The following is a 15,638-nucleotide window of genomic DNA, read 5'->3' on the forward strand; positions in this document are numbered from 1 at the left end:
CTGTTCTGGGACAGTCATACCACCCACCGAGTTGCTCATTTTAATTATGTATAGGGATTGAATTTCTCAGAAATAGCACATGTTTATAACTCGAACTCTTTTTACGCTATAAAATTTTTCTTCTTCAAAATTTTTAACACAGGCTATGGCGAAAATTTGGTTTCAGAATATATATTTTTTTGTCATCATTATTCTGCTTGACCACAATATTTGTTTTTTATCAAATCAGAATATTTATCTTTATAGGAAAAAACACTCTCCACCCTTTGAAGTTAAATTGTCGTTCCCCGGCTTATGAAAATATATATATATGTGGTATATCGATCTTTGATATTATATTCAAGCAACATAATACATATGTTCAAAAAGAAAGACAACTCGAGTTCCTCTTACGTACAATTACTATGATATTCATCTTCGCTAGCAAAAGACACGAAGGACTGAACGATCCAATCCAAGTCACCTCCTCTTCGCGTCTCGTAATACATGGGAAGTAAAAATGTTTTGCGAATAATATATATATTCTTTTCAAGCGGTGTACACAATATTATATAATAAAAATTTATCAATACACAAAGAGTTCAAATGCTGCTTTTTAAACTCTAACATTTTGTGTGTTTAATTTTTAATAAAAAATATATATTGCACATGTTAAACGTATTCGTTTCTTGAATAACGTCCAATGCGGTAGCTATTTCATGCTGGGGTGAAAGCAAACTGATAAAGATAAAATGATACAAAAATATGTCAGGTTCTGCCAGAGAAATATAATACAATGATTCTGCAGAGTCTACCGGAATGGGGCTTATCAAAATGCAGTAGGCCATTATATCTTGGACTATTATACTTATAAAAGTCAGTGGCGAATCCAGAAATTTTCATACGTAGGGGCCCACTGACTTCCTATGAGGGGGCCCGGTCGCTCCAGTCATGCTTCAGTGATTCCCTATATAATCCACCAATATTTTTACAGAAAACTGAGGGGAGTCCAATCGCCCACTGAAAACCCTCTTAATCCGCCTCTGACAGTCCCATATTAATTCATATTATATTTAATATGTGTGTACAAAACAATCCAGCTGTATAGTGAGAGGTGGGGAAATGGGGGTCCGGTCCGTTAACATGATAAGAACACCTTGATTTTGGCAAAAAACGTTAACAAAAAATGCAAAATTGCTGATAAGAGTTAACAAACAGTGGTGAAAACAGTTAACAGTTTAAATTGATCTCAGAGAGATAGCAGTTAACAACATCTTGGAAATAAAAGGTCTAAAACAGGTTAACACAAAAAGGTATCCCCTCGATATTTACTACCAAAAGTCCATTACTAGGGGTTGACTCGTATTCTGATAATTAAAGCTGAGACTACTATAAAGTAAACTGTTATCGTATTCAATTCAGTACTATATAAAAGTAAATGTACTAGGTACTATTGAACATAATATCTCGGATCTACTATGATTTTAATACTATAGATTGATACATTTAATTTCAATGTATTACTATTATCGAACAATTTTGACCGGCAAAGACAATTAAAGACATCTACTGCACCAGTACCAAAGTGGCAAAATCACTCTTTTAAATTTTCCCACTCAGCAGGTTATTCTCGTAATGTCTCATTTCAAGTATCACATGACGAGAGTTGAATAAACCTGCACAACTGAACTAGCAACCTATTTATTACCCGATATTTTATGTGTTTTCATTAACCTTTTGTTTATTAATGGATGGATTTTTCTTTGTTTATGTTTATACCGGCATATTTAATTATTGAAGACTTAAAGAAACTCATAGGAAGTGTGTGATATTTATATTGTGTGTAACCACGGATTTTGGCAAGAAATGCATTCGAAAGAAGCCATGATGTTCTGACAAAATTATTCTGTATTCCATTTCCGTTTGTGTTTAGAAAACTATTTTGTGTATATTGAGGCCAAAGAACCATGTCTTCAAGAGCTGTGGTAGATCGTATCGATCCTTTTACAAGTAAAGCCTCAATAAAGTCGAAAAAGCAAAAACGTTCACAAGGTTCATCTCATTACCGAACAAAAAATGCACCAGAATTGCAGGCTTTGCCGCATTTAAAAGGTAAGGAGCACGTCGAAACTATTGAATTTCAATGTCAGGATGTCCTATAAGTTACAACTATATCAAATAATTACATTCAAATTCCAGTTAATGGTGGTAAATGAAGATATTATAGTGTTTACGAAATTTGACCTTTTTTGGTCAAATGTGCTCAATGATATGCAGAATGTCTTTGACAGTTTGTTTGTTTCTGTTTGTATCATTAAAGATGTAAACAATATAATCTACATGCTAATGTGTCAATAAGATATTTTATTAGACCCATCATATTTGCATGCAATTTACATCTGTCAAGTTACATTTATATTGGATTATCTCCCATGTTATTCCAAAGATGAGGTGTGTCAGATGGAAATGTTATGTTGTTTATTTTTTGTTTTCTTTAAAGAACCCATTTTTAGTAAAGGAAATATGCAAAAAATGTATTCTAACATAAATCCCAACTTAATCTTATTGCATATATTATAAATATTCATCCCTAATTTTAAACTTCGATATAAATAGTAATACATTGTGTACATTTTTGTACTTCTGACAGGTTGAATTTTTGTATGTATGTGTTTGATTTACATGGAGAAATGTTTCTCAATAAACTAGAATATTTTCTTTCTATTTAACATGTTTGGTTCAATACAGATTTGATCGTTAAAGTTTTTTTTTGAATTTTGTAGTTATATAATAAAAAGATATTAGTAATTAGCGTGACACATTCCATGAACACATCTTGCTTTGGAGGGTACCAAAACATTGTTTGATCTTGCATTTTGTTATTTAGGCTTTTGCTTCAATGTTTTATGGCACTTAAGTTGTCAGTCGACTAATATTTGGTCTAGTTAGTACAAGATTTAATGCTTTGGTGCATTAGCCATTTAAAAAATGTGTGTGTCCTGCCTCCAGCCATAAACAAATCATCTGTGTGTTTTTTGTTGTATCAACAAAATCAAGAAAAATAATATGTTTTCTGTAAGTTTATTTCTTTTCATATGATCAGCTTTGAGAATGATTAATCAAAAGAGATTTTTACGAGTTCAGGGGTTGAAGTCATAAAACTTTGCTCAATGCTAGGAGCACAAAAATCATGCTCGAAACACCAAATCCGGTATTTGATTGGTTGATTCTTGAGTCTGAGTACGAAAATTGTGCTCAAAAGTTTTATGACTGCAAGGCCAGGACTTTTAAATAAAGGAAGCTGTGGTATGAGTGCCAATGAGACAACTCTCCATCCAAGTAACAATTTATGGAAGTACTTTACCATTATAGATCAAGATACATTTTTGTAAAACACAGAGCTTTGGTTCACACCGAACACACTTTGCTGTACATAAAATGCTGGAAGTCCAAATTTGACAAAAGTTTTGATTTTTAAACAGAATTCTCAAGACTCCAGCAGGTCAGACTGGACTCATAAATTTTCATGTTTTTCTTATTTGTGAGTTCAAAGATATCTATACAGCAGACTGAGCAGAGTCCAGTCATTATTTCAATGCAAATTAAATTGGGTTTTGATATTTTTCTCTACATTTCTCTTGACTCCCAATTTCAAAATATGCCAAGTAGAAACTTCTTTGAAAGTCCATAATGAATTTTTTCTATTAAATATGGTTTGTTGTTTGGCAGTTTTACCTTAAAAATAGACAAAAGCCAGATTTCGATGAATTTTATTTGCTTCTATCTTTGAAAGAAACAGCAGAATCTGGTTTTGAAATTTTGTACATTTGTACATGTACATGTATGTGCACTCTCTGACATGACTGGTTCAATTATCATTGTTTATGAGAAAGAAAAAAATTACATAAAGAACTCTAAAAATTTTGTTTAAAACTCCATGAAGTAGAAAATTCTATCTTTATTTATCAGTTTCTCTTAGTCTTAGACAATGTTAGAGGAGGATAATTTTGCAATTGCAGCAGAGTTCTAAAAAAAGTGGTGGTCCCAAGGTTGTGACTACCAAAATTTCCAAAGGACCACCACAATTTTGGTATTTATAATTTGCAATAGAAATTAATAATGGTGAGGACCAGCAGCTGGAAAAGAAAGATTTAGAGTACTGTGTTGCAGAATATTAAGGACAATTTGCCAGGGAACAATCGATCACTGCAGAAGATGGAATTTGAAAATTAGAGTTAACTTTTTAATGATTGTTTCAATCTTTTTTTTAATGAACATAGAAATTAGTTCTGAGTGGAACCTCATTAAGTTCAGACATTAGCTGATCCCTGATTTATATGCATGCAGCCTTAACTCTTAACTTTAATTTTGAGTTACAAAATGTAACAATCATGACACTTTCTTTTTTGAAAATTTTAGATGGATTCTGTTGGCTTGTAGAGCAGAATTTTACAAGCCTGAGAGCAATTGTACAAACCAATGCCATAAGACTTGTGGTTAAGCGTGGAGACTGTTGCATGGCTTATGAGCACAATGACACTATTATCTTTTTGTAGCTACATGTAAATTTATTTCATGGCTTTTGAATAGTTTATTTTATATTTTTACATTTAATTTTAGATACACCTCATGGAGAGCAGTCAGATTTATTTATCAAAAAACTTCAACAGTGTTGTGTCGTGTTCGATTTTATGGACCCAGTATCGGACTTAAAGAGTAAAGAGGTCAAAAGAGCATGTCTTAATGAGTTAGTAGACTATATAACAGCCACAAGAGGAGTATTGACGGAGCCATGCTATCCTGAGATTGTTCGAATGGTAAATTGAATAACATGCATCTATGTTTCAAAAAAATTATATGGGCATGTTTTTACAAGCTATATGTTCAAATGTACAGCTTCTTATTTTAGAAAAAGCAAAAATGGCATTAAATTATTGTTTTTCACATACACCAATGGCATACAGTTGTGTGTACATTTGTAAAAGTTGTCAATTCAGAAGAGTATATATGTAATTGTCTTTATTTATACTTTTGTCTGCACTGCTGTCACTTATTTAAAAAAAAAAAAAAAATATAGGCTATAAATTCCAAACAACAACAATACATTACAACATAACATATATTATAGGCATAACATTGGATTCTACCCAACAAAATTTTCAAACAACAATAATGCAATTATAATACACAACATGTTCCCAACAAAGAATTATTTAAATAGGATATAAGACATCATGACTAAAGCAAATAGGATAATTAACAACTTTTTTACACATTTCAAAGAAGGAGTACACATTTTTGTACAAGCACTTTTAAAAGATGATGAACAAAATATCAGAATGAGCAACATGAATGATACAAAATATTCACATAAGTAAATAGAGTATTATGCAAATGTTCAACGATTTTACCTATCAACTCTTGACTCTCACAGCAGATGAATAATCATAGTAACATGTAGGTCTGTGTATGGAAGTTACAAAGACTGGGGGAAAAACTCAATTCCGTGACAAACAGCAAACAGACCCCCCTCCAAAAAAAAAATAAAAAAATTAGTACACAATAAAAAACTGTTCATGATTACCAGTTAAATTTGTCATTTTATTCAAAGTTGACATTTTACAATGATTTAGATATGGAAAACAGTAGAGACAAAATTGTCCTTTGCAGTTGCATGTGATTTACCTTGAGCTTGTAGTAAAAAGAATTAATTTAATTCTGACCAATTTCATGTTTAATCAATAGTCTGATAGTATTAATGAAATAGGATTATTTAGGTTTTTGTAAAATCAATGCTAATAGCAACCTGTTGTTTGCATATTAATTCAGTCAAGCATTCAAATGTTTGTCTCAATTTGTAAACAAATCTGTTCATATATAAATAGAAATAACAATTTATAAGTATACATTAATGACATTTAAATGCTGAAGGAATTTAAGAAGAAAAAACAACATACATTAGTATATGTATTTGAAAAAATGTCTTCAGTTTTCTTATGTTGATATTACATGTAATGACAGAATCTTGGGACCAATTTTGATATTGTTAATTTTCACTTTTACTGTCCAAGAGTTATTTACATGTTATTTACCTGTTGGTGACCTTCTGCTGTTGTGTTTTTTTATTTTGGTCGGGTTGTTGTCTCTTTGACACATTCCCCATTTCCATTCTCAATTTTATGTAGTGCTTGAAACATTGAGAAAGACACTTATTGTTGTTTTGATGCAATAACTTTTAAACTTTTCTAGCAGTAGTTTTCAAATTACAATATGCTGTTACTGAGGACAACATGGAGGTCAAGTTCAATATTGACTATTTTCATTTTTACTGTTCAAGAGTTATGGTCCTTGCTCTATTGAAAAATTGCACTATGCCGTTTCCACACAATTGTTTATAAACCACTTGACTAATTAATGCTTTTAAAATTTTGATATGTTGTTACTGATGAAAAATGGAACTCAAGATAAATATTGATGATTTAGACTTTTGCTGTCATTGAATGAGTTCTGGTTCTTAATAGATTGAAAAATTCAATTTAATGTTGTTTCAATGCAATAACATAGGAACTGTTCAACCAACACTTGTAAAACTTGAGTATGCTATATACTGATGACAAAATGGTTGTCAAAATTGAAATTGGTGATTTACAATTTTGCCAATCAGCAGTTATAGTTTTTCATATATTGGAAAATTGGCATAGAATGTGACAGGTAAAGAAGAGCTTGAAAGGGCCTTCCAAAATTCAGAAAAAACACTTTGCTGTCTATTTGACATTTCATCTTTGTTATGATATAAATCTTATTTTTATGATAATTTTCAGATTGCATGTAACATATTCAGAACGTTACCACCCAATGATAATCCGGATTTCGATCCAGAAGAAGATGATCCGACATTAGAAGCCTCTTGGCCACACCTACAGGTATGACTTTAGTCTTATTTTAAAATGATCTTTAAGACAAGAAATTATTAGTGCAAGTAATTAGATGATCTGCAGCATCACTTTGCATTTTGTGAAACATCTATCATCATTGTCTGTTGGTGACTTGCATACAACAGACAGGCTAGGATCATAGATACATGTAGCTTGATCAACAATGATTGATACAATTGACACATGCAATATTTTCCCTATCAAAATTTGTTATTTTATTATGCACATAGCTTATATTTTCATTTTGATGATCCCTTTATACTGTTATATGATCATATCTTAAAATTGTTTACTTGTGTACCTGGATCTGTATCTGTGAAATACTACAGTATACATACATATAAGAACATTTCAAAAACATCGACACTTGAAAAACTGGAGATTGAACCAGATCCACATTAACATTGTTTAATTTCTTTTAATGTAACTGGCTGAAAAACAGATACATGATCTTTTTGTCACTGTCAACTTGAAATAAACCTGAAACTGAATGAAAGAAAGATGATATTTAAAATTTGATATCTGTTTGCAGAACCTCAAAACTGTTTCATTTACAATTTCCTTAAAGTTTAAATGAGTAAAATTTAGGAAATGTAGAAATGCAATTATTTGAAATTAATTACTTTGGGAAATATGACCTGATGTTCAATTAATTCTGATTGTGAATGTGAGTCTTTGTACCAGACCATGAGAAATGCCAGAAAAGCTAGGATTCGTTACTATTCAAAGAGGCCACCAGTTATATTGTCAAACGACCTACAATGTAGGGTCTTATTCACTAAAGTTACATCATTGGCCAGGACAAGACAATATTTAATTAGCAGATCTATGTAACTTTCTATATGATAATGTACATTGTAGTCTTTATTTTTAAAGGACAGTTTCTGCCTTTATTTGTGTAGTGTGACAACATTTTTAGGTCATTGATTATATTATTATCTGAGTAGCATGGGTTTCTGGCCTAACTATTCATTAGGAAGCTAGGATATATACATTGTATACCAGTCGTTTATTTCTGACTGATTGATTATCTTGGTTTAGATCCTTGTTTTAATATGTCTTTTTTCATTCCTATTTTATTCTTATCTCAAAATAGTTCAGAAGGATTTTTGTTTATATTTGATATTGACAAAATAATAGTTATAATAAAAATAACTCTAAATATGTCCAATGGTATTCCATCAATCGAATAAGAAATACTGTCAGTATGGTAATTTATAACTGTAAATCTTTGACGATAAACAAATTAGATTTGATGATCAAATGAAATGCTGCATAGATGAAGAAAATTTATAATTCTAGTTTTAAATGAAGTATTTGTTCAATTTAGTTCTTGATGCATCATGGAATTTATTAAAAAATTTCAAGCAAAAGAATTTTTGCAAATTCCATAATCAAAAATAATTATTAGTTCAAATAATAGCCTGTTGGTATGTTATTCCATTAGTCTGATGTATTTTATTCTGGCATGATGTAGATTAGGTGATATTATTTGGGTCAATTTTAAATTAAAAAAGTGTCAGATACATTTTAACAATAACTTTGTGTAATAATTAATGGGTTATATTTAGTCTATGGTAATATAAAATTTGGGAAATTTTGTATGATTGTTAATTAGACAACTAGCCACTGATTAATGTTGTAACATCAATAAGTTGTAAAACGGTCATTGAATTATGCAAAGCATGTGAGGGGGCATGGGCTTCAACATAATCATAAGATAATTCTCTGAGTAACTGCTAATTATATATTAATTTGGATTTTTAGTAGTCAACATTTCACTTTTACACTGACATCATCAGTTGCGGGTCGGAAACAGGATTCCAGAGAACCTTTTGCATTTAAAAAAAAAAATAAAAACATTGCCTTTCCTGCTCATCTGTACTATGTGACTATGTCTATGATTTTTTCAAGCTTTCAATATTTATCTTTGCAGATTGTTTATGAATTTTTCCTGCGGTTTTTAGAATCTCCTGATTTCCAACCGAGTCTTGCTAAGAAATATATAGATCAAAAATTTGTTTTACAGGTAAGTGTGACAAGAATGGTATTTTATGCTCTTTCTCTTCTACAGTATTTATTTACCCTTGGTAACAAATTACAAATTAACAAGCATGACAGTTGATCAACTGACTTACCCAACATTTATTAAAAGCTTTTATAATGATTTATACACAACTTACAAAAACTTTCAAATTGAAAAATAAGACTTGATTCAGGGTAGGTTACTGCTGCATGATAAAGTAATCTGGACTTCTATCTTGTGGGAATGACCTTTGACATCAGCATGAATCTTTTATGTGTTTGAATATTCAGTATTCTAATATGACACGTTTCTTTTGCCTTGTAAACAATATCAAGAAATTTTCACTATATCAACTAAGCTTGTTGAGCTCGGCACTTTTGTATCATAGTTCTGTACCTATCTCTTTGCCAATTTCCTATCTACCATTATTATGACATATGACAAGAAAGTATTCAAAGGTTATTTTGAATTTTTGAAAATGGACAAGAAAAGTAAATGTTTTCTTAGAAAATGCTATTAAACTATTATTTACAAAAAATATGCAAATTTTAAGTTGGTCCACCATGGATGAAATTTTCTGTCGTTGATTTTAGTGTGTTCATAGCAAAACGTACGATTTGGTATGTCATTAGATTTAGGAGGACTGGTTACGTCTGCTTACAGTTTATCCCTGTGAAGAGTTATTAAAAAAAAACACATTTATGCATGTCAGCATACTTAATTACCATGAAAGGAAGAACTGCTTATTATTGACACTTGATGGCAGGGAATTAGGATGGACTCATACATGTTCATGTAGTCAATTGTATGTTGGGAATATAAACATTGATAAATGCTGCATTTTATGCATTCACATTTGGTTAGTGATGGGTAATATTAAAATCAGTTAAAACTACAACTATATATTACATCATACAAGAGACAGATCATCAGTTACAGCCAATTGAATTTAGCGTGCAGGTAAAGGTAATGTCTTTGGTTAGCTTGCTTTCTACCTGAATCGTAAAGTCATTATTAGGTAAGATATATACTACCCGCTGCTGATGTAGTCTTGTCCTACAGACAGAAAGATTAGTTATCTGTCAGACTATTCTACTCTTAAAGGAAGGTAGTTTACCTAACCTAATAATGACATCATGGTTCAGCTAGCTAGCAAGCTAACCAAAGATATTACCTTGAACTACACACTCAATGCAATCAGCTGTAAAATGGACCCATATTACTTTTTGATATCTAATAAATTAAAATTTTTCATTTTAATTTCAGTTGTTGGAGCTATTTGATAGTGAAGATCCTAGAGAGAGAGATTTCCTCAAAACTGTATTGCATAGAATTTACGGGAAATTTCTTGGACTTAGAGCTTTTATAAGAAAACAAATTAATAACATATTTCTCAGGTAATTTTGACCTTTATAGATATAGGCATGGTTCATCTGACCTTGACCTCATTTTCATGGTTTATTAGTCTTTGTTTAGTTGTCTTGGTTACTGTTAAGTTTATGTGACAGTTGTAATAGAGCTTTATACTTAAGACTATCAACATAATATCAATGATTAGTAAAGAAGGCGAGACATTTCACTGTGTGCACTCTTGTCTTTACAAATTGTGACTTGGATGGAGAGTTGTCTCATTGGCACTCATATCACATCTTCTTATATCTGTTCAATACTTTATAAAATCACTTTTGAATAATTATGAATATTTGTTAATACAAAAAACAAGGTCAAATGAATTTTAGCTATTGCTATTTTGTTTTGATATTATACTGTCTCATATTACAATGTAATTGATTTCACATTTTTTTGGAAGATGATGATCATTTGCAATTTGAAGTGTCAATGTAAACATTATCAGGACCAAAGGATATTCTTTCCATTTTACATGCATATAATACTTACTACATGTACACACTCCAACACATTGTTATGCTCCTAAAAACATATGGGGGAGTGGCTCATAAATTGGTTTTTCTATTTATCATGAACACACAATTTCTGGATTGATAAATTTTGCTTTGAATAAAGTCATAAATATGTGGATTTAAGGATTATGCAGTCAATTTATTTTTTAGTCGTATGAAACCTCAAATTAAAAAAAAGTGATGCATAGGTGTTTTAGAACAAAATGGATAGATTCCATTATTAAACTAATGTACATGTACTTATATTTTTTTCTGAAGAAAATTCTTTAATTTGTCCACATTTAGAAGAAGTCAGGTTATGTTTGTCCTACCAAACAGTTATTTTGTACAACAAAGTTAAAATGCTGGTGCTAGCGCTAAAGTATATACTTTTGTGGACATTGAACATTTAAAGTTTGCTTTTCTTCCAGGTTTATATATGAAACAGAGCAATTTAATGGAGTTGGAGAGTTACTAGAAATTTTAGGCAGGTCAGTAAATGCTAGATTTAGTATTTCTATTTAAGACATGAAGCCAATTTTTCGGAGAATCATCAAGCATCAAAATAGTATTCTATAAATACTGAATTTTGAGAAACAATTTTTGCTACTCATTTGAATCTTTACTTTTTTCTAAGAAGCCATGTGGTTCTTTTTCTTTATTGTTATGGGAAATTGAGAAATGACTATTAATTACCTAGACAATCCTGCTATACAATTTAGCAATATTATAATGTCAACACATGACTTACAATAAGTTTGAAAATAGCAGTTTAATACCATGCACTTATTGACTGGTCATTTTGTATAATAAATCTGAAAATGGATTTGCCTCACAATTAAAGCCTGATTACTAGCAGTTTTCTAGTGAAAGTTGTTTGAATGTAAAATAAAGATAAAACAAGATATGTAAAAATTCTTGGGGAAGAGGCATTTCTCATCATATTTGTATCATATATATTTTCAGCATTATAAATGGGTTTGCTCTGCCACTGAAGACTGAACACAAGCAGTTTCTACTGAAAGTTTTAATACCATTACATAAAATTAAAACTCTAAACATGTATCATGCTCAGGTATGTTGGATAGATATGTTTTGTCAAATTAATATTGTAGATTGAAAAAAAATAGAGACAATACATCATGTACACAGGAAACTGGTTATATTTAAAGCAACTGATGCAACATACCCATATCTTATTCTTGTACTGTAAATTCAAAAATTATTGAGATGTGTTTATTATTGCCAAAAAAAACCAACAGGTTTGTAATCACAATGGATATTTTTATGTGAAGCAAGCATGATTTTGACAGTATTGTAAAAATAATAATCATATTTTTGTCTAAATTTACAAAATCGCAACAATAAATGCACTCAATAATTTCATTATGCATATTGATAAGTTTTTAAGGTTTCTCACAAAGTGTTTAATACGGTGCTTGTGATAGTCAGGAACTTGGGGCAAATATGAGTTCTTGAACCCCGCTGAACACGTCTGTGACACACAAAAAAAACGTTATTAAAGGGATGTCCCTGTGTGGGAAAACTTGACCAATGGAATATATGGACAATACAATTAAATACATATACTAACACTTCTTATTTTCGTGTCAGATGAAATGATGAAAGTATTTATTTCTGACCTGCGTAAAATTGCGTGCACAACTGACTTGATAATTACATAATTAGCACAGTAATACATGTATTTAGAAATTATTGTATTTATAATTGGTGATAAGAATACCTAATAGTTTTGTTATATCTGGGTAATAATTTATGTATAGTTATCTGCATGTTTAGTAGAAAAATTCTTATGCTAATTATTATTAAAAGTAGAGACTGTTTTAAATTTTGAATTTTTCAAAACTTTTTTTTTTTTTAAATTAAATCTTACAAATGTCTGGAATACTTATTAAAGTCATGCAAAGCATATGACAGTCACCATTAATTCTTCCTTACCAAAATACATTTACTTTTCTTTAATAATTTCAGCTTGCTTATTGTGTTGTGCAGTTTCTAGAAAAAGATGCTACTTTAACTGAAGAGGTTCGTCTTTTATTATAAAGTTGATTTATATTATAATTTATTGCAACAATTGGAAAATAATGTTATTTAGTAATGGTTCTGTAGCATAGATGCCAACCATTACGATATTTGCGTAGTTTATCCGATTTTGCTACAAAAACTACGCTATTACGATCAAAGTCGAATAGTTACCGATTACCAATCATCGCCGTTCAATTTTATAAAACGCAGATTTTTAACATTACTTTTCCGTCCTGGTCCGGTATTTGGAAAACGCCAATGCAATGCTTCCGGTTTATCTGGAGTTATCAACCTATTGTTGAGTAACTAACTGACTTCCGAAGAGGCAACCTTGCATTTTATGAAGTAGCTTTCCCTCTTTCTCTTCTTCTCCTTGACAAAACGAAAATGTACAAGTCGAGAACATCTGAACAATTAATTAATAGAATACATACTGCAGACAACATGTTAAACGACAAATTTTAGTGCACATCACCTAGAAACCACTCGTCAGTAATTTTTATTGGTAAATGCATGTTTATGAATGATTACTGAAAACCCTAAAAAATACGGAAAATTTGATAGTTTGTTACTGATTGGGACAAAAGGGGGTTGGTATCTATGCTGTAGTCTAGATTTTTTAGTCAGAATGGTATTATGAGAAGGAAACACTTTGTCTGACCAAGTTAATAGTTTCTTAAAATTAACTTTTAAAAAGAAGATGCATTTTTTAACTGTCCAGCAAGAAAAGATTCTAAGATGTAAAATTGTTTGAAAATATCTTGAAATACAGGTTTAAACTGTACTTGATAATTAGTCATGAGAGGGTCTATGAATATTAAGTATAACTTGAAAATTCTACTGAGCTCCTTGCAATCTTCATATACATTTATCTGATTTATTTTAGGTTATTAAAGGATTGTTGAAGTTCTGGCCAAAGACTTGTAGTCAGAAAGAGGTAAGTTTAAAAGAAACAAAATAAGGTTTTAAGGCTTTAAAATTAATTTTCTTTTCAGAAATATTCTGAATTTTAGAACATACAATTTTAATACCAGATTTGGGTTTTTTGTTAATATATATATATTTTTGACTTTATAAATGATTATTATTTTTGGAATACCATATTATGTTAATTGTTCTTTGAATTTGTTTTATATCATGGTCATTATTTTGGCCAAACTATTAAATTAAATTTCATCCTATTGTTACATATATGCTGACATTAAAATTATACAATATATAACAGGTGATGTTTCTAAGTGAGATAGAAGAAATTTTAGATGTTATTGAGCCTACTCAGTTTCAAAAGGTTATGGAGCAACTGTTCAGACAGATAGCTAGATGTGTATCAAGTCCACACTTTCAGGTAAGTTATATGATTCTTTAAAAGATATTCACTATCTTTTGAAATAAGTAGTTATATTTTATTTATAGAGTAGAAAAAGCATCATATTATATATGGAACATTACATTTGTTGTACATTGATATGTAAAGCCAGCTGTCCATTACTGAGAGATGATAAATGCTACTTTATACTAAGAGAGGTCACTGTTTTCATATTTGTAGCTGTTATCTGTAAAATTTCCTTCAACACTTTATGTTTAAGAGTTACAAAACTTTTAATTTTGAAAACATACTAGACATGCTAGATATACATCAGTACCTGAAATATTACTTATCTCAACATTTTTGTTGTGGAAAAAAATGAAGGGAAAAAGTTCTGAATTCACTGAAATTGCACTGAATGCTAGTTCATCTTGTTACATAAGCCAATGAATTCAAGTGAATAAACATGTGATATTTTACTGTTTTAGGTCGCAGAAAGAGCATTGTATTATTGGAATAATGATTACATCATGACCCTGATAGAAGAAAACTCCAATATAGTGCTTCCAATTATGTTCCCGGCATTATACAAAATTTCCAAAGAGCATTGGAACCAAACCATTGTAGCACTTGTCTATAATGTTCTCAAAACCTTTATGGAAATGAATAGTAAATTATTTGATGAGTTAACATCGAATTACAAATCTGAACGACAAAAGTAAGTATATAAAAGTGTTAAAAACCAGAACTTTAAGACCTTGTGAGGCAAAACAGGTACTTATTCAAGTTTTAGTGTGTAAAACTATTATCAGCTAGGTTCAAAGGAAAAGTAGAGAAAGCTTGAATTATAAAAAAATATTGAAGTATAACTTATAATTTCTCACACATTTTATTCTTAATTCCTTTAATGTTTACATAGTACTTTAGAAAAAAAAAGGAAAAATCAAATTTTACTGTGCTTGGTGTCAACATAGGGGTAAGGAAAAAAGAAAGCTGAATTTGAATTATCATACAATACAAACTGGCAGTTTAATAACTTGAAAAGTTATCACTGGCAAATATGATTGCATACAGACTGTCAGCAGTTCATCTGTTTAACATTGTTATTATCTGATAGTCAGATACCGTTAGTTAAGTTTTCCTGTATAAGTTCATAAATTGATAATTCTTTTGACAAAGCATTATGATTTTATTGATTTCTAAACACCTCCTTTTTTCCAGAGAAAAGAAGAAAGAAAAAGATAGAGAGGAATTATGGAAGAAATTAGAGAAAATAGAAGTTAATAGTAAAGGAAAGAAGAAGTCTTAAAACCACATCAATTTAGGAGCTGTGTTATGAATTTTGGCAATCCAGACATCTGTGATGCAACCATTTTGCTAAATATATCATTGACTTGTTGAGAGAGTGAAGAATGAAAGTCGTCAGCCTTTCCCTGGCTATATTA

General features: G+C 30.3%; 1 protein-coding gene across 1 annotated transcript; it reads left to right on the forward strand.

Annotated features, from left to right (window-relative positions):
* Positions 1-1,635: 1,635 nt before the first annotated feature.
* Positions 1,636-15,638, forward strand: LOC134711273 (serine/threonine-protein phosphatase 2A 56 kDa regulatory subunit epsilon isoform-like). Its single transcript, XM_063571797.1, has 12 exons — positions 1,636-2,091; positions 4,600-4,796; positions 6,801-6,902; positions 8,851-8,943; positions 10,207-10,337; positions 11,273-11,332; positions 11,808-11,916; positions 12,834-12,887; positions 13,774-13,824; positions 14,113-14,232; positions 14,682-14,911; positions 15,415-15,638. Exons 1-12 carry the CDS (start codon positions 1,947-1,949, stop codon positions 15,500-15,502), a joined length of 1,380 nt encoding a protein of 459 aa, XP_063427867.1. The 5' UTR covers positions 1,636-1,946; the 3' UTR covers positions 15,503-15,638.

Source organism: Mytilus trossulus, chromosome 3 (assembly GCF_036588685.1).
Source record: "Mytilus trossulus isolate FHL-02 chromosome 3, PNRI_Mtr1.1.1.hap1, whole genome shotgun sequence".
In the NCBI taxonomy this organism is placed as follows: Eukaryota; Metazoa; Mollusca; class Bivalvia; order Mytilida; family Mytilidae; genus Mytilus; species Mytilus trossulus.

Coding starts and splice junctions, on each gene's coding strand:
- LOC134711273 (XM_063571797.1), top strand. CDS start 1,947: ATGTCTTCAAGAGCTGTGGTAGATCGTATCGATCCTTTTACAAGTAAA. Junction 2,092..4,599: donor GGCTTTGCCGCATTTAAAAG/GTAAGGAGCACG, acceptor ATTTAATTTTAG/ATACACCTCATGGAGAGCAG. Junction 8,944..10,206: donor ATCAAAAATTTGTTTTACAG/GTAAGTGTGACA, acceptor TTTTAATTTCAG/TTGTTGGAGCTATTTGATAG.